The 21,614-nt window shown below is 27.9% G+C and overlaps 5 protein-coding genes across 6 annotated transcripts in view; 2 read left to right on the forward strand and 3 right to left on the reverse strand.

Moving 5' to 3' along the window:
* Window positions 1–3,278, reverse strand: part of LOC119670277 (histone deacetylase 4) — a 28,239-nt gene extending 24,961 nt beyond the window's left edge. For both annotated transcript variants that reach the window (XM_038080477.1, XM_038080475.1), the window contains exon 1: window positions 2,575–3,278. The gene's annotated coding sequence lies outside the window, so the exon portion shown is untranslated. The remainder of the gene's footprint in view (window positions 1–2,574) is intronic.
* Window positions 3,279–4,563: 1,285 nt separating this feature from the next.
* Window positions 4,564–6,104, forward strand: LOC119670712 (protein ILRUN). The gene is made up of 4 exons (XM_038081098.1): window positions 4,564–4,712; window positions 4,819–5,197; window positions 5,263–5,558; window positions 5,617–6,104. The coding sequence occupies exons 2-4, from the start codon at window positions 4,833–4,835 to the stop codon at window positions 5,757–5,759; spliced, it is 804 nt and encodes a 267-aa protein (XP_037937026.1). The 5' UTR covers window positions 4,564–4,712; window positions 4,819–4,832; the 3' UTR covers window positions 5,760–6,104.
* A 1,519-nt stretch (window positions 6,105–7,623) lies between these two features.
* On the forward strand, window positions 7,624–14,660 carry LOC119670278 (transmembrane protein 41 homolog). The gene is made up of 4 exons (XM_038080478.1): window positions 7,624–8,012; window positions 8,078–8,324; window positions 11,250–11,378; window positions 14,116–14,660. The coding sequence occupies exons 1-4, from the start codon at window positions 7,970–7,972 to the stop codon at window positions 14,621–14,623; spliced, it is 927 nt and encodes a 308-aa protein (XP_037936406.1). The 5' UTR covers window positions 7,624–7,969; the 3' UTR covers window positions 14,624–14,660.
* A 1,158-nt stretch (window positions 14,661–15,818) lies between these two features.
* LOC119670279 (platelet-activating factor acetylhydrolase IB subunit beta homolog) lies at window positions 15,819–17,071 on the reverse strand. Its single transcript, XM_038080479.1, has 3 exons — window positions 16,671–17,071; window positions 16,490–16,612; window positions 15,819–16,363 (listed from the first exon to the last, which is right to left on the reverse strand). The coding sequence occupies exons 1-3, from the start codon at window positions 16,944–16,946 to the stop codon at window positions 16,082–16,084; spliced, it is 681 nt and encodes a 226-aa protein (XP_037936407.1). The 5' UTR covers window positions 16,947–17,071; the 3' UTR covers window positions 15,819–16,081.
* A 2,331-nt stretch (window positions 17,072–19,402) lies between these two features.
* LOC119666748 (zinc finger protein 836-like) lies at window positions 19,403–21,069 on the reverse strand. The gene is made up of 3 exons (XM_038076031.1): window positions 20,811–21,069; window positions 20,454–20,742; window positions 19,403–20,392 (listed from the first exon to the last, which is right to left on the reverse strand). The coding sequence occupies exons 2-3, from the start codon at window positions 20,646–20,648 to the stop codon at window positions 19,403–19,405; spliced, it is 1,185 nt and encodes a 394-aa protein (XP_037931959.1). The 5' UTR covers window positions 20,649–20,742; window positions 20,811–21,069.
* Between the last annotated feature and the right edge of the window lie 545 nt (window positions 21,070–21,614).

The following is a 21,614-nucleotide window of genomic DNA, read 5'->3' on the forward strand; positions in this document are numbered from 1 at the left end:
CTAATTCAAGTGAGTCTCAGTAAATTTTATTATATTATATGTATAATATTATTTAAAATATTTTTATGTATTATTGATAAAAATTGAATATCATTTTAAAAAATCTATTGGTATACATAAAAATAAACAAAAATTATAATTGCATTTTTGTTTCTCTTAACTTCATTCAATAAGCAAAATAAGATGATCTGACACAAACCAGTTAGGTTAGATATAAACCAATTAGGCCTGACACAAAATAATTAGGTCTAATAAAAATCAATTAGATCTACTAAATTATCTCATTTAATATATATGCAAAATACAAATACAACTCTGTGTTTTAATTGTAATAAATGTGGTATTATAATTTGAATTCAAGAACAATAATAACTCAAATGCTAGTTATTATGTTACAATAACTTTTATTACAATAATACAAACTTCTGTTTAACTGTACTTTTTATATAAAAGTAAGTATTTATAATTTGTATAGACTTGTGAAGACTGAATAAAAAAATAAATTGAGATAAAAAGTTATATTTTTAATATAATTTATTTTATCAATTTTTTTTTTTTGGCTTCTTATTCGATAGGGGTTCTTTTAATAATTTAATAACGTATTTATAGAACAAATTAAATATTATCTAAGCTAGTAGTCACTATAATAGGACAGTTTAGCTTAAGAGGAACCTAATTTTTGATATCGCCAACTTATTTATTTGTTATTTTTAGATGTAAACTGTATTTATCATATAAACTAAAAATTAGTTTTGCTAAAAATCAACATAAAAAATCATTTGATCTTTGTGCATCCTGAGTATTGGGATAGATATTCTGTTCTTTTTTTGTTTTCAAATGTAAATTTAATTTTTAATGTATATAATAAAGTAAATATTTTTTTGCATATTAGAAAAAGAAAGTTATATTCTTATAAAACATAAAGTCAATATTATAAAGCGTCCGTGTAACGTATTGCAACCACGCTTTTTGAAAGTTGTTCTAAAGTTCTTAGAGTAGTACATTGAAAGACAGTTTTATTACTACTAATGATTATAGCTTTCGTGTATCAATTTGCAAAAAATATGTCAGCTTTAAAAACTAACTTTACTTTTACTTTTCAAACTTTACTTTAACTTTTACTAACATTTTTAACTTTTACTAACTTTACCTTAACTTTAAGTTTTACTAACTTTAATTACTTTATCTTGAAAGTAATATCATACAATAAATCTTTTAAGTAATTTTAAACCGTACTTCGAATTAGGTTTCAGTTAATCCATTTAGTTTAAATGGTTCTATAAAAACACATTAGGAAAGAAGGATTGAACATATAAAGAAGCATTGCGTGAGCATTTAACTTGGAAAATGACAGCACGATTCTTGTCAAAGTTATCTCCAAAGATACACAGCCTCAACGTGGCCCCCCTTTAAATAGCTACAATCATCCGTTTTGAACTCATGTGTGCAGCGAAGCTTTCCTTATAAATATACATGGTTAAGTATCAGGCTTGGAATCTGATCATATAAAACAACACTACAATGAAAATGAAGAAGAATTCTGTATAAGGATACCGCATAGTGTTAACGACCCTGAGAAATGTTTCAAGGAACACGAGTTAAGAATATACGCCTGGAATGTTCAAACTCTTTGCAGAGAAGGTGCTGGTTAATGCCCTCAAGGCTGACATTGTATTCAGCTCTCCAGGAAATGCGATGGACGGGACACAGATGCTCTAAAAGAGCGCATTGTAAGTAAATAAGTATGCATTTTAATCGTTATTAGTATATGCAAGAAATATGTTAAGAATAAGTTGGTAGACAATTGCAGTTTATAAACTAATGAAGCTATTTGAATAGTAGGGAAATTAGCAAGACTTTTAGTGATCAATCTTTTTGCTTCAATTACCCAAGACTTCCAAATGGTTGATAAAAATCAAAACAAAAACAACTAATATAAAAAGTGATATTATTAATATTGAACTGCATTCGAGATATGTTTTCTATTAATATAAATTATCATTTCTTATCATTCCTATATAATGTATTTTTAACTGAAACTTTACGCATTTTTATATGGAAACTTTTTCTATATGTAAATTTATGATACTGATTAAAAACCTGATAGCTATGAGTCTACTTCTTCAGTTTTTACAATTTTGTTACCTTTAATATACCTATTGAACTTAATATTGATAATTAAAAATTAATATATTCTATTTAAAAATTTTTTTTAAATATATTAAATTAAGTAACTAGGAAATATGAAAAGCAAAAATATTTAATGCAAAAAGAAATTTAATTTTAAAAGAATTGATCTATAATCTAACATATCATATTTTTTCATTGACTTTTCATCAATTCTTGAGAGTAACTAATTTAATATCAATTAAATTATAAATTGTAAACTTATAAAAACAACAACAAAATAATTATTTAGTTCTAATCACTCTATTCTATGCTAACAACATTTAAGCAATATAAACTTATCTATTTATTTAACCTTTCACACTACAAACTGATCTTTTAAATTTTTTTTTTAAATACATTAATTTATATATATTATAATTAAATAAAATATTTTTTAAAAAATACCTTCTTTCAAATTAATTGATGACCAAATATTTCATGGAAATTTATATCCAAAGTCTAGATTGGAATTTCTAAAGAGGAAATGAAAACATCAACAGTGACTAGCTTAGCTTATCTCAATAATTCGTCTCATTCATAAAATGCCACAGAACAACCAACTGATGATTCCCGAATCATATATAATTTCCCAGAAAACAGTATGCAAAACATACATATTTGCGCTTTAATATTTGTTGGTTTAGTTACTGAGACTTTCACGATGGAGAATTTTCACAATATTTTTTGTTGTTTTCTCTTTCTTATTTTTGAAGTAAGTTCTTTTTGTTTTTCTTTGTGCTATTATTATTATATTTTATTTTATTTTTTTTTCTGCTTTTCTACTTGCTACTCAACACATAAAATCAGCAATATACACACTTGTTACATAAATATCCAAAAGTGTTTCGTTTAAAATGGGATGCGAAGTGGGGTCGGGGATTTATTTATTGAGGGCGAAGTGAAGTACGACGGTGGTATCTCCGCGCGTGTTATGATTGAATCCAACGGAAGTGGACGCAGAAGAACGCAGAGCTGGCAACATAAAAAACACTCACAACACACCCGCCCACCAAATATGTGGTGGTTCAATTAGCAGTAAACGTATTATTCCAATTAGAAAATATACAATATTATTTTTATTAAATTTAACATTATTTTTTTATTATATTAAAATGTATAAAACTTCATTTTCATAGTTTATTATAGAAAAACACTCTGTTTCACACATTCATTTATTTTCCATTATTTTTACACTTTTCCTACAATTTCGACTATTATTCAAAGAAGACTGAGTCGACTGTTTTTTTCCACTTTGCTTCTACTCTGATGTAAAACTTTTGAGTAAAGTTTAATATAGTTCTCTCATTTTCGCAAATATTTTTGATACTTTTAAACTTTACACAAAAAAGGCTATTTTTGTGTACATTTTGAGTTGCTGCGGTAAAGGTAAACGAATTCTTATATAGGATATATTATTATTAATTATACATTCGTTGTTAAAAGTTGATAGTATTTGTTTCATGATAAAGAAAATAATTGAGTTATTGTTTCTGTACTTTTCATATGTTTTCAATTTAATTATAATACATTGAGGTAGCGCTGATGTATAAAAGAATTATTCGGAGCCAGACTTATGATTGTGTCAAAATAAATTTTTGTGATGTTGGCAATCATACATACAGTCTTAACAGTATTTCATTTGTAAGTACTTTATTTGCATAAGGTATTGTATTGTTTTATTATTAAATTTTAATTTTATGTTTCGAACTATCGTTTAAATGATATGATTTGTAAAATACTTTTAAATGTTTCAAAATCGTTTATGTTTATTTTTCATGAAACAGAATAATAATGAAATAAAATCAATTAATTCATATATAATTCATTTATTGTATATATAAAATAAAAACGAATACAGCTTTTATAACGCATTTAAATTGTTTTCTATTATTTTTGCAAATGTTCTGAAATGGTTATTTTATTATATATTTTATTAAATATTATGTAAGTTATTTTCATATATTAATATTATTAACAATTATCTTAATTTAATTCAAAAATTTTGGAAAAACTATATTTTGATTGCTAATATTCTAATCTTTTCATTATATTCATATTATATCGTTTATAAAAATCATTTTTTTCCAATTCGCAGCAAATTCCTTTATCTTTTTGTATTTTCCAGCATATAAAGCAAATGATTTCTAAATTTTAATAAATATTCATTTATAAGATTAAATTGAATTTATAAATTATTATTCTTTAATATTAATTTGGTTTCAAAAAACGTAAAATTAAAAATATTAATGCTTTGTATAAAATTTATTAACAAAATGAGTGTTAGTTTTGTTACGGCGATGCAACTATTACACGGCGTTGAAATTTTTGAGTGTTTTTGTTTTTATTTTGACATTGGGAGGATATTCGTTTTCTTTGTCTTATTTTTGTTGATTGCGTTTATCAGCACTTTTAGAAATTGCCATATAATTTCTTTTGTTTTTACATCTTGCAAACAGTTACTTAAATAAGATATAATAATTTTAAAATTGATCTGATTCAAAATATTTAAAGTGAAACATTTGACTGAATATTGAAGTAGAAAAGTAAGTTATTAGATACATATGTAATAAAATAAGCGCTTATAAGATTTTATTAAGATGTTTAAAAGTTTAAATATATGACATGATTTTAATGATGTTAACTGTTTAGTTTAATCAATTATAATGGATGTTAACGGGGATAACTTTGATTCTCAACAACAGCAACAAAATGATCAACAAATGCAATGCGATTCTTCATATACGTCCATGAACACATTCGAAACTACGCATTACGGTCCGCACATGCCGCTTGAATTACCAATGCAAACAGCAATTCCACTTCCTGCTCCTCCAGCGCCATTGGCAATAACTAAAGCGCATCAAGCACCTACAGCAAATAATTCAACAGATATTGACTCACTGTTATTACAACAGTTTAGTTGTCTCGGCACAACAGATCATGAAGAACTTATAAGACAATTTCAAAGTTTAATGAATAATCAAATGAACGAAGACTCTGCTAGATTTTTCCTTGAAATGAGTAATTGGTAAGATATATATAGGCACGCATTTATTATATTTTTATTATAAATGACCAACATATTTCATAAAGGAATTTGCAAACAGCAGTAGGTTGTTACTTAGACTTCTGCAATTTTCAAATAATTCCATCGGTAAAAATTCTTCAAAAAGGTAATCCTTACTATGTGCAGCAGACCTGGCAAATACAAAATGATGGTACGGAAGCTTGGCCTAAAGGTTGCTATATCATGTCTGCTAGTCAATCAAAGCGTTTTGAACTGCCAATCATTAAGCCAGGTGAAACATGTAATTTAATTGCAGAATTTAATGCATCACATCCACCAATCATGTGGCGTTTTTGTACACCAAATGGATGGTATTTTGGAGGTACACAATTGTAATTATATGTTAAACTATGAATTTCTTTGATTTTCATATTTCGTAGATGCTATCTGGATGATTGGCCCAGGTAGTTGTGCACCAGAAGAACTAGCTGAACGCTTATCGCAATTAAGCACTTCCCCAAGCTCAATGACTCCTGAAAACTTTCCACAAATAAATATTGTGATATCTGTTAATATGGATTGAGGCTAAATAGTGTCGGTTTCACAGATTTTCATGTTTATACTTAAAATAATACGAACGTTATTTTAATTTTTGTAATGTCTGTTTTACATTATAATCTATACATTAGTTATTTGAAATTTTTTCTTTGGTTAAGTTAAAAAGTTTAACAAATAATTATTTTAAGTACATATATAAACTATATATACATGTATATGTCTATTAGGTGTAAGCGAAATTCTGTAGATTTTACGGCTTATTAAAAATTTTAACCAAATTGTTAAAGAGAAAAATATAAGTGCTTTTAATTGTTACATAAATAAAAACTTTTGAATAATTATTATTTGGAAATAAAAATTAAATATATGTAAATGTAAATGAGTATGCTGTATTTTATTGTATTTTATAAAAAATTTTATTAATGTTTATAAATATATTTCAATTCTTCAACAACGTAATAGTTTAATAGAATGGAATTATTTAATTAAATCTCAAAGTTGTCATCTTCCAAATAAGTTTGGAAATTAGTTTTCCTTGTTATTTACAGAGATATTTATTGGGTATATGTCCCATGAGTAATACGGTACACGATTTGTTTTTAACTGATTTACAAATCTATTATGTTAGCAGCTCTTGTAAATATTATATGTTGGATATCTGAACTAAAAGTTTTGATAATACGAAGAGATAGAGAGTTTTTTAGACTATCAGGAACACTACGATTTTTAATGTTTTTAATAAATTTTGAGCATATATATTTTAATATATATATATGTATATTAAGAGGCGATTTCACAGTAGAATCTAAAGCTTTCAAACTGACAAGTTTGCGTTAATTCAGCGAAGTGGATGATTTAAGCATGCCTTAAGCGTGTATTACACATGTAAAATTTTTTTCAAATTTTTTTATGAAATGCGAAATTTGTGCAAAATTTAATGTGTAATAGAAACATTTGAAGTTTGACAAAAAATTTTGATTTTTCCTCAAACTTGCTGGTGTTTTTTTGTATACAACCGGAACGATAACAGTGTTTAAATGCATGAATAATTTTATTTTGTAATATATTTGTTTTTTTTTTTTTTAAATAATGTGGACTGTTTTGATGTGTAATAGCCAACGACGACAAAAAAGTTTGACAAAAAATTCTCATGTGTAATATGCGCTTTAATAAGATTAAAATCATACCTGTGAATTGGGGTCTAAATATTGTATACTTTTAGTGCCGTTTGAATAGTGCAAACAAGAGATTCACTTGCCTCTGCCCCTTCTTAATAAATCAATGTATTACATAATTTTAAATAAATTTGTTATTAAAATATATCTGCCTGTATAGGTAAATTTATATTAATATAGAACCAAATAAATTCTTTTTATTTCCGATTTATAACTTAATTTAAATTAAACTATTTCGGGCGTTTGCATTTAGTTAAGAATCCCTTAATTTATTCTTAACTAAGTGAGAAATCACAAAAGCTCTGTGAGGTTAATCAACGATTTATGATTTACAACCTAAATCAAATAAACTGCTTTAATGAAGGCAATGGAAACATACTTTTATATATATTTATATTTTTTAGAAATTGTATAAATATTAATAAAAATAATATGCAAAAAGAATTTTGTTTTAATATTATAAGTTCTTCATAATTATATATAAAAATTTTATGATGAAATGTTAATTATAATAATAATAATGTTAAGCAAATATTTTTAAATCCTTGTTTAAATATATTGCTACATAAAATAATTAAATAATTTTTTAATAGCGTGTATTACAATTAAAATTGTTAGCATGCAAATATTTGTTTTATTTTTGTAGATAAAATAATGCAAAATATTATATATTTTACTAATTTAAAATATGTGGCAACGCTCAGCAAAAAACATACTTATAAGTATTTTTCTGTTTGACAATATATTAATTTAGTTGATAATTGCGTGCGTCGGGAGGTTGGTGGTGTGTTATTTGTTTTTTAAATAAATTGTTGCATTACCTAGAAATTTGTAATTGATGTTAACAATTTTTTTGTAATTAAATGAATAATTGACACTTTACATTTGTCTAAATTTAATTATTGTTAAAGAATATTAAGGCATTACAATTGATTTTTCTTTAATTAAATAAGTACATCAAGTTATTTAACATTAGAAAAAAATTGTATCAATCACACACGGAAGTGTTTGCGTTTGTAAGAAAAAAAAAACCCAACGTAGTAACAAAGAAATTCTGAACATGGAATTTCAAAACGCAAATTTAATTACTAAAACTGAGACAGGTACAAGTCACCACTACTCATACAAAGCAGAGCTTCGCCTTATTTACATTTTTACTTATTTACAGAATTAAATGATAAACAATCTAATCATTATAATAATAATACACAAAATGCGTCGTTGATCAGTCCCGCTGCTACAACAATATCCACTGATACGTCACAGAAACAAAAACCACCGAAATTACAAAAACAAGCAATGTCCGCTGCTGAACGAAAAGCAACAGAAAAATCTCTAGTCATATTGGCTGCAATATTTTTAACAAGCTTAATAGCAATGTGCTACGTTTGCATGATATTTCCTAAGTTAGATGAGTAAGTATCATAATGTATTATGAAATATTAATATAAATGTAGCACCCATGTTGATTAAGAATCGGACGTAATAATAAATTAATATATTTTTCTTACATGATTAATATTCGTATGTAGTAATACCGAATTATATAAACAATTAAAGACCAAAACGTGACTCTGTACAAATATTTATATGAGCACATAGTATGCATAATGGGAGATTGTCAGAGTACAGCTATCAGTTCTTTCACTCGTGAAGTTTAATCGTTAAATAGTTTAATCATTTATTAACTGATCTTGAATTGGTTGCTGACGGGCATATGTACATATATGAAGAGCTTAAATATATAATAATAGTTCCACATTTATCAACTGAGCAAAAGTTAATTCTAAATAAAGGCCGACATACTAAATTTTTTCGATTATTTGAAGGCAAATGCACATAAACTAAAACTTATGGCTGAAAATAACCTTCAGGTTATATATGTAAATGAAAAGGTTTTATTAAATACATACATATATATATATATTTAAGATGTTCTTCAAAATTAACACTACTAATTTTTGGTACACTGAATTATAACTGTATTAGCAAATAAAATTAATTTAGTTACCTTAAATTATGTTTAGTTTAGGTAATTTGTGGAATCGTACATATTATATTTTTTCATTTACGAATAGTGTTATCTGCACAAATAAAAACGAACACTATTAGAACTAGAATATAAAAGGGATATAGCCTCCCAATAGAGCAGAACACTGCCAGCATGGTAGATCTTTTGTGCTAAAATTAGCAAAATTAACACTAAAAAAAAATATATGATGTATTTACAATATATAGTATTTATTTATCTACTAAACTTTTTAACGAGCTGTTTACTTTTAATTATAATTTCATTACCAAATTCAGAATATAGTATTTCAATCGAAGTCATTATTCGTGATACGGTTAACCACGTATGTATTTCTTAAATTCTTTCAGTTATAATTAATCGCTGAAATGAGTTGATTTTGTTTGTTTTAAGTTAAATTAAAAAATAAAATAAAATAAATGTAAAATAGTAGAATATTTAATCAGTTATTCTGGAGTTCATTGAAAAAGAATGGAGTTCATTTATGTTTAAACGTATCAGCTGTTGTTTTATCGAATAGCAAAAAATATTATCAAAGCTATTGACTGATAACTTTATCTCCGTTATTTCGGTAATGTAATAATTTCACATAAATATATTTTACGTAAAAATTTATAAAGGACTTAGTTAAGGACTATTCCATATAGCTTCATTTTTTATGCTAATCATTTTAACATCACTATATTCAGAACCATAATCATCGTAATCTTAGTCTATTGGATTACTTATTTTACTTATATTTTGTTATGCATTATTATTATTAATAGTACTCGTAAAGTTTATAAAGATTAAAGATTAATAAAGTCAATTAGGGTTCTCTACTATTTATGTCCTTTTTAAAGTGTACCACATTTTATATTTCATAAATAAATATCAATTGATGTCATTTAGAAATATAGGGATAAGATTTATTCTATTGTAGATATAGGTATTAGACCATTTTTTGTGTAACAAACTCTGACGAGAGTTGTGACCGGCATTTCGTATATATATAAGTATGTAGACTCTACCATTCTTTGATTATAAATTAATCGCAAATTTTGCTAAAAGCTAGGCCTTTGCAGTTTTCAAATGAAAATCAATACGATTTCTCCAAAGATTTTTACAAAACTTTCAATTGAGTTAAAAGAAATAACATCATGTGAAGACTAATATAAAAGTAAGAATCCAAGTTTGTTATGCTCAAACTTTAAATGTAAATACTTCTCAATTTTAAATCCTAGTTTTATAAAGTGTTCACACTCACACTTATTAAATCTCATTAGCATATTTTTTTATAGATGTTGTAAAAAAATATCAGTTATTTGTCCTGTTAATTGCGAAAGTGTAAACGTTCTGTAATTAACATTTTACTATTGTAACCAACTTGTAGTTCGAACGTACTGTTTAATTTGACAAAGGACTCCTTTTAAATTGTGAGACTTTAACCTATCGTTTATGTTGTAGGTGTGGGCAAGTTACTATAAAATACAGTCTTGAACGCTCTTAGAATTAATTTAATAAAGCTGTTATATTTTGAAATTTATAAAAATATAATAGTAGCTTGCAGCCAAGATAGTAGTGTAAATAAAGTTATACGTATTTAATAATCAAACACTTAATATTTCCCATCGACATAGATAGTACAGACAGTACTTACATCTTAGTATGGAGTACATATTAACTTAAGTAGATCTCTTTATCTAATCAAATATTTTAATAGAATTTATATATAAGAATTGATATATGAAAAATTTATATCTTTGTGTAAAGTATAGAACTACTACTATATGACAACCTAGAAAACAGTTTAAGATTTGATCTATTTAACTTTATATCAGTTTAATATTATTAATCTAAACTCTCTTTGCGTTCATTACTTGAAGAGATCTGTTGCTAACACCCCATGTTGGATGCTATGATTACTCATTCATTGTTGCACTGATTACATTAAATATATACATATGTATTCGCTACTAATATGCGATTATATTAGTTAAATGACATACAATTTGAAACAAAGAACTTAAAATTGGCTTCATTGAAATATGAACTTTTTACAACAAATTGTATAGAGTGAATTTAATACAGTAATTGTTTATTAAATCCCATAAAACAGAAGGCATTCAATAAACTTCACGCGAATATAAAAAAAAACTTGTATGTCTGAAATTTCATTGCACCATTGAATGATGTGTTTGCATTTTATTCGCTTTCGTAAGCGATTTTGCTTAGTTGTGTTAGTGACACAAATAAGCAACATCAAGTCACAACATCACCACAAGTACACATGAGCAATTGAATTTTAAATTGGGTTTGTTTTTCTTTTTAGGTCAGAAAAGGCGCATATTAAAATACCACGTGATATACAAGATGCTAAAATGCTGGCAAAAGTACTGGATCGCTACAAGGACATGTATTATTTCGAAGTTATGTTTGGAGTGGTCGTCGCCTACATATTGTATCCTTTTCAAATATGAACTTTTTACAAAGTTGTTAAATCGGTATCAAATGATCAAGTCATAAAAGGCTAAAATTTATAAATTTTATATGAATGAAAACGACATCGAAAGTAGATCCTATGATGTATGTATATAAGTTCTTGTTCTGCTCAATGAGATTAATTGATTTATCTTTATATATATCCGTTTTTTTAACTTTTTATGTGCGTATATCTCATAACAGTCCCTTACTTTTGGAGTTTAACGAATTTAATTTTTGGAAACAGATCTTGTGTATGCGTCTGTCCAAAATCAATGTACTACAACTCATAATAGGTATATGGATCTAACAATTAAAACTAGTTTCAAGAACCACCAAATATACGTCTCACAGTCACTCGTCAATTTCAACGACCAACTGCCATTCAACACATCCAAACGGGACGACATAAGCAGATTCTTGCGAGCTCCAACAATAATTGAAATTGAAAAATTTGTCGTATTGTGTTTACAGGCATTGGTTTAATAGTTATATAAAAGCTATTATACTCTTGTTATTTTGAAAGCAGAATTGTTATGTTTCTGTTATTTTGAAAGTCTGTGTTTTGAAACAGAAGGTATCTAAAAATTGTTATGCTTCTGGTATCTTAAAAGTCTGCATTCCTATTAATTATTATTTTCTTTATACCACTCAGTTTTTTTAATGTTACCGCTCTTGATGAGATATAGTATAAAGTCCCAAAAACAAAATTGAAAACTTTGTTTAAGATCTGTTTTAAAATGACTTTGCTCATGAAATTTGAAAGAAAAACGGTCCATATTAAATACTTTTTTAATGTAAAAATGTAAAAACCATATATAATATAATCCATAAATGCGACTTGGTAGTCTAGACGCCTAAGGAGCCATAATTATCTGCTTTATTTGCTCAATTTCATTTAACAAGCACAAACCTGCTTTAAAGACTTTATTTGGAAGGTACTAGGTCATATGCTTAGATAGGTAATAATAATAGGACTTAGGTAATCAAAGTTGAGAATTTCGTATACGCACTGCGTAGCGAATGACACGTGGTAGTATGAGTCGATCAGTGCCACCGGTATATAGATCCGCTTGCTTTTAGAATCAATATATCTTTTTTCCATACTTAATATTTTCTGCTAACTTATAATGGGATACTGTACACCACTTGTGTAATTGTATATTACTTCAAAAAATTATAACGATCATACAACTGATATTTTAAGATGATTTAGTTATTTATTTTAAAGCTTTATATTTGTCAATATATTTGCTAACCGAATTGTTTTAATGGCTTCGGATCAATGTCGGTACATATAATTATCTCTCCGCCAGCACAACTCTCTTTTTATTTTTGTCTTGATTTTGAAAATTCTTGATGGTTCTTAATAATTTCTTTAAGAATTTTGTCAACTTATTCATTGAGTTATTATTACAAACTGGTTGCTTATGTGCGAATAATATTTACAGATAACTCTGTGAAGGCAAGAGCTCTGGTTCTTGCACCTACCACAAAAGTCAAGAGCTTTATGGCATACGCTCCAATAAAATAATGCGCTAAAAATACTTAATTGAGCACGTCATATGTTGCGTTTTAGCAGTTTTTCTTTTGCGTATACATGAACTATACAAACATCTATGGTTTAGTGAGATATTTGGAGAAAATTCAATACGAAATTGTATATGTGTGCTTGTTTTCCTCAAGCATGTGCTTTATTCATAGCATGCTTTCGATGAGGTAAAATCATACGCGTGTCGCACAGTCTGGTATATTTAGGGTCAATGTTTTAATATTACTCCCACCAATGTTGTGATACAAATTATTATTTTGTATAATTTATTGGTGATTTTTTGATTCTAACTGGGTCAGATCCGTCTGACATATTAACTCATAAAGTCCTGTTTTCTAGTTTTGGTGAATTTTTTAATTATACGTTCTAGTAACGATGCTAAAGATATAATTGTACATTTTCCATGAAGAATACGTTTAGTCAAACTTGATTCCATTAGTTCGTCAGCATAGCTAAGTTACTACGTCCTGTTGTTATTGTGATAGCTTATTAATAGATTGATAAAAGTTTAGAATTGAAATTCTACGCATTTGTTTTGCAGTTTATTCTGAAGTACAACAATATTATATCGATTGTAGACGTATTGCGATATATGTTTTGTCAAAATTACGGCATTAAATATGCTAAGTGAAAAGATCTCAAACCCTGTTTTAAAGACCGGTGGCCAGATTTTTACTTTAAAGGGGGTTCTCGAATAAAATGCTGGATCGACTATATTTTTATTTACCATTCAGTCATGTCATGGTGCATAAATAATAAATAGATATATGTATACATATAAATCTTCGATTTATTTTAGAAGGGAGGCATCAGACACTCAAGCACACCTTGGTTACGTAGCTGCCTCTTTACCATTTAGCTATAATCTTTCTGTAAAGATTTTTGTGTGATGTTTAGACAGCATTTTACCATTTGTCCGTACTAAATCGGTTGAATTCATTACATAGATCAACTGTTTATATACATACATATATTAAAAAGGATCTTTAAATTTAAATCATTAATAAAAATCAATATAGCAATTATTAAATCATGAAAGCCGAACACATATATAAACAATGTTTATTAAATATGATACTCGAATATTGCTACTCGAAAGAGCTGCTATGTCTCTCAGCTACAACAATTCTAAACTACATTTTCCTTAACTTTTATTTTATTTTAGCCTTCAAACGTTTGCCATTCCAGGTTCATTATTTCTTTCAATTTTACTTGGATTCTTATACCAGTTCCCGATTGCGCTGTTACTAATTTGTTTCTGCTCTTCGTTGGGTGCGACACTGTGCTATTGTCTTTCGAATCTTGTTGGACGCCGTTTAATACGACACTTTTGGCCAAAAAAAACTAGTGAATGGTCAAAACACGTAGAAAAACATCGTGATAGCCTTTTTAATTATATGCTCTTTCTACGTATGACACCAATTCTTCCAAATTGGTTTATTAATTTGGCATCTCCAGTAATTGGTGTACCACTTTATACATTTGCTTTTGGTACTTTTTGTGGTGTTGCTCCTCCATCTGTAATCGCTATACAGGCAGGCAAAACTTTGCAAAAGATGACAAGTTCAAGTGAGGCTTTCTCCTGGACATCTATGGGTATATTGACATTTTGTGCTTGCTTATCGCTGCTACCAGGACTACTCAAGAATAAATTAAAAAAAAAATTGGAATAAATTTACATTTAAGATTGCCATTTTAAATTTTGAAAATGTGGAAAATTAAGCATTTCGTAATTATTTTTTGTTTTAAGTTTTCTTTTTTTTTTTTGTTTTTGCAACAAGCTGTTCCCAAAAATGTATATTTTATTTAAATATGTATTGTGTGTTGCGTGTGTCACTTATATATTATGTAAGATTCATATAGAATTACAATTACACAGTATTTTTAAAATTAAAACTAAATTGTTTAAATATATTAATTATTTTTCGCTATGCTATGATATATTGTATTATATTAATTTGCCAATTCTGCATATATTACTTTTAAGTCACTTTAAAATGATATTTTAGTAACAATACAAATTCCATTTTTAATATTGTATATGTGTGTAAAAAAAACTGAAAAAATGAAATAAATATTGAAACAGTTAAAATTCATATAAATTGACTCTTTAAATTAAACTGATTATCTAAAATCAGAAGATTAATAATTATTTCAAGTGCGGTGGAGTTTAAGTTGCGGACTAACTCTAATGTAAAGACGATCCTATCAAAAATGCAAAATGAAGTTTCCTGTCTGGGCAGCAGCAACTATCAATTGTATTAAATCGCTGATAAATAATGCCAACTAAGCGTGATATATTCTCTCCTGGTTTGATTTATTGAAATATAGAATGAGACTGGAATATTTAAACCAGTTCAACTTGAGTTAGATAACTCATATACAATATTATCTTATTATGAATATTGTTAAGGCAGTGTTTATAGTACTATAACACTATGTTAGCCTTGTGCAGTTTTTTTTTCCATTTGCACTCTAACGGGGATTAGGAATATATTATGTTATGGATATTCATATATTTATCAATTTTACTGGTCTAGCAACCGCTCCCTAAGCGGTCAAATAATTTTTCCACTCGAGATTAAGCGAACATCTCTCATAATATAAATGTACAACTAATATGAACGCGTACTTTGGTTTCCTTACTTGATTTGGAGAGATGAGCGCCACTCGGCCGTCTATGAAAACGGCTATTTCAAGGACGTAATAAGATTGCGTTTCGAATCCATTCTATGTCTTTGGCTCTAATTTACCACAGTAAGTAAACTCCTTAAAATAATTTTTTTGTTATTTATAATTGTAAATTTCTTTTCACGTTTAAAAAAAAATCCTATTTTATTATCCATATAAAATATATTTATTTTTAACCGTTTTCTTTTTAAATTAAATTACATGTATTCAATATATGATATTCATGATTCGAGTTAAAAAAATTCATTGGAATGATTGATTTATGTTTTAAATCCTAGAGGCAATACGTTTATGTTATTTAAAGCAGACTTAAATTCTTTGGAAATGATTAAAATAATAAACATAGGTAATAAACATAATATAAGCAATATCAAAATATGAGAAGCCAAAAAAAATCTAAGATTTCGTAGTCATTAGAGTTTACTTCATGATCACTTAAGCTATTCCGATGGGGTTAAGTCCTTTTCTTGTTCATTTTCGTTTAAGATTTGTGATAGCAAATCATGTACAGGCTCAAATACTTTTTTTGCTCCAGTATTCGTTAGATTTTTATAATCAAACATATCATGATGACTTATTGTGCCATCAATTTGTATTAAGTCCTTGCCTATGCAAACAGTTTGTATTCTATTGAGCGCAACCACCTTTTCTTTAACGATACTATTTACTTCAGAAAATTTTTCGCGTAACTTATTAGGATGTTGACCGCGTGGTAAAATTGTCTGTTAAAGAAAATTTATATTATATTAACACAAAAAAAAAAGAGTTAAATGAAATTTAGTTTTCAATATTTTACCACACTAATTATATGAAAATATAAAAAAAGCACTCAAAATTTTTTCTCTCACCGGTAAGACAATATATACATCTGGTAATTTTGTTCTTATTTTATTAACTATTTCAAGAATGCCATCAGCTATTTCTGCTGCACTGTTATCCACATTATTTGTGCCAACATGTAAAACTACTATCTGTAAAAGAAGAAAACATTAATATAACATTAAAAGTAATTTATTTAGCCACACCCACCTTCGGCTTAACATTATCCAGTTCTCCATTTTCAATACGCCACAGCACATGTTCTATACGATCATTTCGTATGCTAAAATTTAAACAATGCATTGGAGCAAAATATTGATTCCAGGTGTCTGTATCATACAATGTTGCAAATATGCAATCTCCCAAAAATATGACGTCTGGGTCCTTTTCTCTGCATTCACTTAGGTAGCGTTTATGAATACTGGCCCAACGGTCATCGCCATCTATATCCGGGCGTTGCGTAGCCACAGCGCAAGGATTCATCATCTACTCTAAAATGCTACTAATGTCCAGCAACTGATTCGTAATAAATATAATCTATTTAATATTTTGTAAACTGTTTTACCTAAAAAATATATGAACGAAGAATGACAATTGACATTTACTTTATTGCATTAAATTGACATGATTGCCATGCTTCCACAAAAACTTTTGTTATCGCTTTTAATATCGATAAAAAATTTTTGTATATGGATAATTATAAATATATTTGGTTGGTTGGTTGGTTGCAGTGGCAGGTCATAAGATAACTTCAAATGTACCTCAATTAGCGATTTTTCGCCGTTTTGTTACCACATTCCTCGCAAGAACCCTAGTATAGAAGAGTAGAGACTAAATCCATCCCACCGAATTTAGGTAATTTAACAGGTCTTTCATCCTTACCATTGAGCAGTCTGATAAACTATCACAAAAGTATTTTCCTAAAAACCTATATCTTCTGGATGCTAGAGCTGGGCATTCACAGAGAAAATGTATTATTGTTTCTTTCTCCCGCGGGTTTCCACAACTTCTGCAGTGAGAGTTATGGGGAATACGCAGTTTCTCTGCGTGAGTTCCTAACCACCAATGACCAGTAAGAACCGCGATAAGCCTTGCAGTGTTTACGCGATCTTTTTTGATGAGTTCCAGAGATTTATTTTTATTATAAGTGGGCCACGTTAACCTGGAAGTTGCACATGACCTTAGTGCTTTCCATCTGTTATTGGCGAGTTGCAGAAAGTAAAGAAAGGTACTTCTTTTGATGGTCTCCAGGGTAATATAGACTGATACCGCCAGTGACGCATCTAGGGAGGCACCAGAGCGGGCTAAACTATCAGCTTTCTCATTCCCTACGATGTTCCTATGCCCAGGAACCCAGATGAGTGTGATATCGGCCAACCGGTTTAGCTCGTCGATTGCTTCTCTACATTCTTTAACTATTTTTGATTTTGTTATAAAGGATTCAAGAGCTTTAATTGCTGCCTGGCTGTCAATAAAAATAGCAACACTACATCTGTTCTCGATGTGGCTTGCAATTTGCCGACAGGCTTCTTTTATTGCTAGGATTTCAGCCTGAAAAACCGTAGCTTCATTAGGTATCCTAAGAGAGATATTTATATTTTTAGATGGTGCGAAGATTCCTGCTCCTGCCCCACCGCTCATTTTCGAGCCATCTGTATATATTGAGATATCGTAATTTGCTTCGAAATTTTTCCTTTTCCACTCATTTCTTGAAGGGAATATTGTCTGGAAGTTCCTTTCGAAGTCTATACACGGATTCAGATAATCCGATGTCATCCTATACAGACAATTTGGCACTGTACCTAGAATCCGACTATGTCCATATGTTCGTTCTAACCATACGCCTGTTACTTTCAGTCTTACAGCGCTATTACAAACCATGTTTTTAATGTGAAGATCAATAGGTAGCAAATGCAGCATCACATTTAGGGCGTCCGAAGGAGTCGTCCTAAAAGCTCCTGTGATGCCTACACATGCCGTCCTCTGAATTCTGTTAAGTTTGTCGATAAATATATTTATTAAGCATAATATATTAAAACACTAATCATATTTAAATTAAATTTATATATAAAAATATACTTAAATCCTTGTAACGCAAAAACTTTTCATATTACAAGTGTTAAATACAGGATTCTTCTGCAACTGTTAACGCGATGGCCGCCAAGCACATAACCACACATAAACACATGACTTATTTTTCTCTGTTGACGTGAAAATAGAACTCGGGATCTTAAGATTTACTTTATTAGAAGAACAGCTCAGATAAGATCAAGAAGAGAATCGAATACTATTAAGGATGCCATTAAAAATGCTTAGCTATAGAAATACTACTTTTCCTTTTATTATGATAAATAAGTTACTTTTATATTTTATAGTTTAAATTCAGTTAAGCAACAAAAATGATTTTCGTAAAAATAAAAGAATTAAGGACCCAATGTGTCAACCCGCATAAAAATAAATTTTCGTAAAATATACATTTTTTTTAATCATAAAACATGTTTATTTCATATATCTTTCATATATTTTGTTATAAAAATAAAAACATATAATTTGTTCATTAGTTTTATCAGTACATAAAAACTGTTGGTATGGTTTTGTTGCATTTATATTTTATACATTTCCGATTTAAAAATGTTTGCTTATGTTACGTAGTTTTTTCACTTCCTCTTGGCAGGTTTTTATAAAAATTAGTTGTACAACCTTTGAATAGGTACTATTTATAGTGAAGCAATAATATAATAATAATTTGACTTAAAAATAATTAACGAGAAGGAGGCATTTATATAAATTAAACAAACAAACAAATAAATAAATAAGTTAATAAATAGATTTTACATTAACGTTAATTACGAATTAATATAAACTATAAAGAATAGTTTATAACTATTTTCAAAAAATATTCGTTCTTAAATTTAATTAATTGTTTTAAGTTTTATTTATTTTCATTTTAAATGTATTCTTTTTATGTGTGCCAGCATATTCGATTTTTTATTAAACAGTTTGCCACATTTTGTGCATAAATGTCTCATTTTTTTCTGATGTTCTTCTAAGTGTATTTTTAAATCCTCCAAACTTTTTCTTGCTCGTTTACATATAGGACAAAGCAGTTCCGGACTTGTTATATGTTGCTCTATATGATACTTTAGAAGAGTTGCTTGTCGAAATGTTTTATTACAAAATTTACATGAAAATTGTTTTTGATCTGAATGGGTTAATTCATGTACTTTTAATGTTTTACGTGCACTAAATGTTTTATCACATTGTGGGCATTTATAAGGACGCAGTCCTTGATGTATAGCCATAATATGATCATTTAAATTGTATATTCTCTTAAATATCTTTGCACATAGTTCGCATATGTAATCTTTTTCATTTGGTCGTTTTCTAGAATCTGCGTGAGTATGTATATTTTTTGTGTGTCGAATTAAACTATTATATAAACTGTATGAATTTTGACAATATTCACACATATACGGTTTATTTGCACTTTTATGTTCAAAATTTATATGTGCTTCATACTTTAAATTGCTTCGAAATATTTTAGCACATTCTTCGCATTTGAAGGATTTTTTAGTTTTTTGACTAGTCTTTTCCAGTCTCAATTTCTTGTCATTTTCATCACAAATATTGTTTTTGTGTACATTTTTGGTTAAACAATTTATATCAAGTGCATTTTTATGTTTATTTATTTGTTTAGTTAAGAATTTTTCATTCAGATGTTTTTTATCTAAACCTTTTTCAAGATTTTCGTAGTTTGTTTTGTCGTTTTGTTCAATAGATGCAACTGATAAATATTTTTCCACAGGCATAATTCCTTCGTCAGTGCAGTTACTATTTTCATTTTGGTAACTATCGACTTGGTTTGAATTAGATTCTTTACTTGGTAATGATGGTAATTGCTCCGCAAAAATTCCCAGAAACAGTTGTGAAACCTTTATTGAATTTGAAAATTAAAATCATTTTTAAATATTTATGTAAATGAACGCAATATACCTTTGATAAGTTTTTATCCCGATGTAATTTATTATTATCACTCGCAGTTTCCACAATGTTTTCTAGATAATTTAAAGACTCACATGCTATATTCTTAAACTCAGCAAAATTTTGCAATTTTGCTTTACAGCGCAAACAAATATTTTTTGGATATATACAACTATCATAATATGTTCCTTTTACAACTTTTTCCATTTTAATACCAACGCAGTCATCGATTGTATTAGGGTATACAGTTTCACCACTTCCAATTTTAGGCTTTTTAAATCTAAACTTTTTGAGACAAATTCTACAAAACAATTGTAAGTTATGAATCATTTTATCAGAAAGTCTTTCTGAAAGAATCTCTTTTAATACCATGCTGCTACATAAGGACCTTTGTTGAAATTCATAAAATATTTGCACTCTTACAGCACAGCTGTTACAGATCTTATTTGGATAAGCACTGTGTGTTTTAAAATTGCATATTTTCCGAAATATTCGCAGATGATTGGTTTCTTGATTGATATCTAATAAATCACATTTTCTTTTACTATCCTGCATACAAACATGACAAAATGTATCTAAAGTTGCGCTTGTAATAGGTAACATTTTAAAACTTAATAAAAATTCTTATGTATTGAATTGTTAAATATTGATGTTTACAATTTATGTGAGCTGTCAAAATTTAATTCACAATAACGAATGCACTGTGGGCTCATCAACAGCATTCAAATAAAAAAAATAATGCCATATGCATACTAAAACTTATGAAACCTCTTTTGCATATTTATATACATATATACATTGTATGAAAAATTATATAATATAATAATCAAAACATTTTATAAGAGTAAACGGGTTATATAAAATAGATTAAGCGAAAATGATAATATTGTTTTAGTTGTTACCTTTATTCGATGCAAAATAATTTTATATAGAAAAATTTGAAGGCTCAAGTAGGTATCTGAGCATGCAGTGTTCCCATTCAACAAAAAGTAAAAATCATTGATTATTGTGACTCACAAAATATATAAACGAACGAACTTTTGCAAGTACGATTACCTGCGAATATTCGTTCGTTCGCTTTGGTGAGGATGCACCTTAATAGTAACTAAATAGATCAGCTGAATTCATTTTTTTGAATTCTTAATTCAGATATCTATCTACCAAGTTTTAAGA

Source organism: Teleopsis dalmanni, chromosome 1 (assembly GCF_002237135.1).
Source record: "Teleopsis dalmanni isolate 2A chromosome 1, ASM223713v2, whole genome shotgun sequence".
In the NCBI taxonomy this organism is placed as follows: Eukaryota; Metazoa; Arthropoda; class Insecta; order Diptera; family Diopsidae; genus Teleopsis; species Teleopsis dalmanni.

Coding starts and splice junctions, on each gene's coding strand:
- LOC119670712 (XM_038081098.1), top strand. CDS start 4,833: ATGGATGTTAACGGGGATAACTTTGATTCTCAACAACAGCAACAAAAT. Junction 5,198..5,262: donor TTCCTTGAAATGAGTAATTG/GTAAGATATATA, acceptor TATTTCATAAAG/GAATTTGCAAACAGCAGTAG. Junction 5,559..5,616: donor AAATGGATGGTATTTTGGAG/GTACACAATTGT, acceptor CATATTTCGTAG/ATGCTATCTGGATGATTGGC.
- LOC119670278 (XM_038080478.1), top strand. CDS start 7,970: ATGGAATTTCAAAACGCAAATTTAATTACTAAAACTGAGACAG. Junction 8,325..11,249: donor ATATTTCCTAAGTTAGATGA/GTAAGTATCATA, acceptor TTTTCTTTTTAG/GTCAGAAAAGGCGCATATTA. Junction 11,379..14,115: donor GTGGTCGTCGCCTACATATT/GTATCCTTTTCA, acceptor ATTTTATTTTAG/CCTTCAAACGTTTGCCATTC.
- LOC119670279 (XM_038080479.1), bottom strand. CDS start 16,946: ATGATGAATCCTTGCGCTGTGGCTACGCAACGCCCGGATATAGATGGC. Junction 16,613..16,670: donor TGGATAATGTTAAGCCGAAG/GTGGGTGTGGCT, acceptor CTTCTTTTACAG/ATAGTAGTTTTACATGTTGG. Junction 16,364..16,489: donor ATGTATATATTGTCTTACCG/GTGAGAGAAAAA, acceptor TTTCTTTAACAG/ACAATTTTACCACGCGGTCA.
- LOC119666748 (XM_038076031.1), bottom strand. CDS start 20,648: ATGGAAAAAGTTGTAAAAGGAACATATTATGATAGTTGTATATATCCA. Junction 20,393..20,453: donor GGGATAAAAACTTATCAAAG/GTATATTGCGTT, acceptor AATTCAATAAAG/GTTTCACAACTGTTTCTGGG.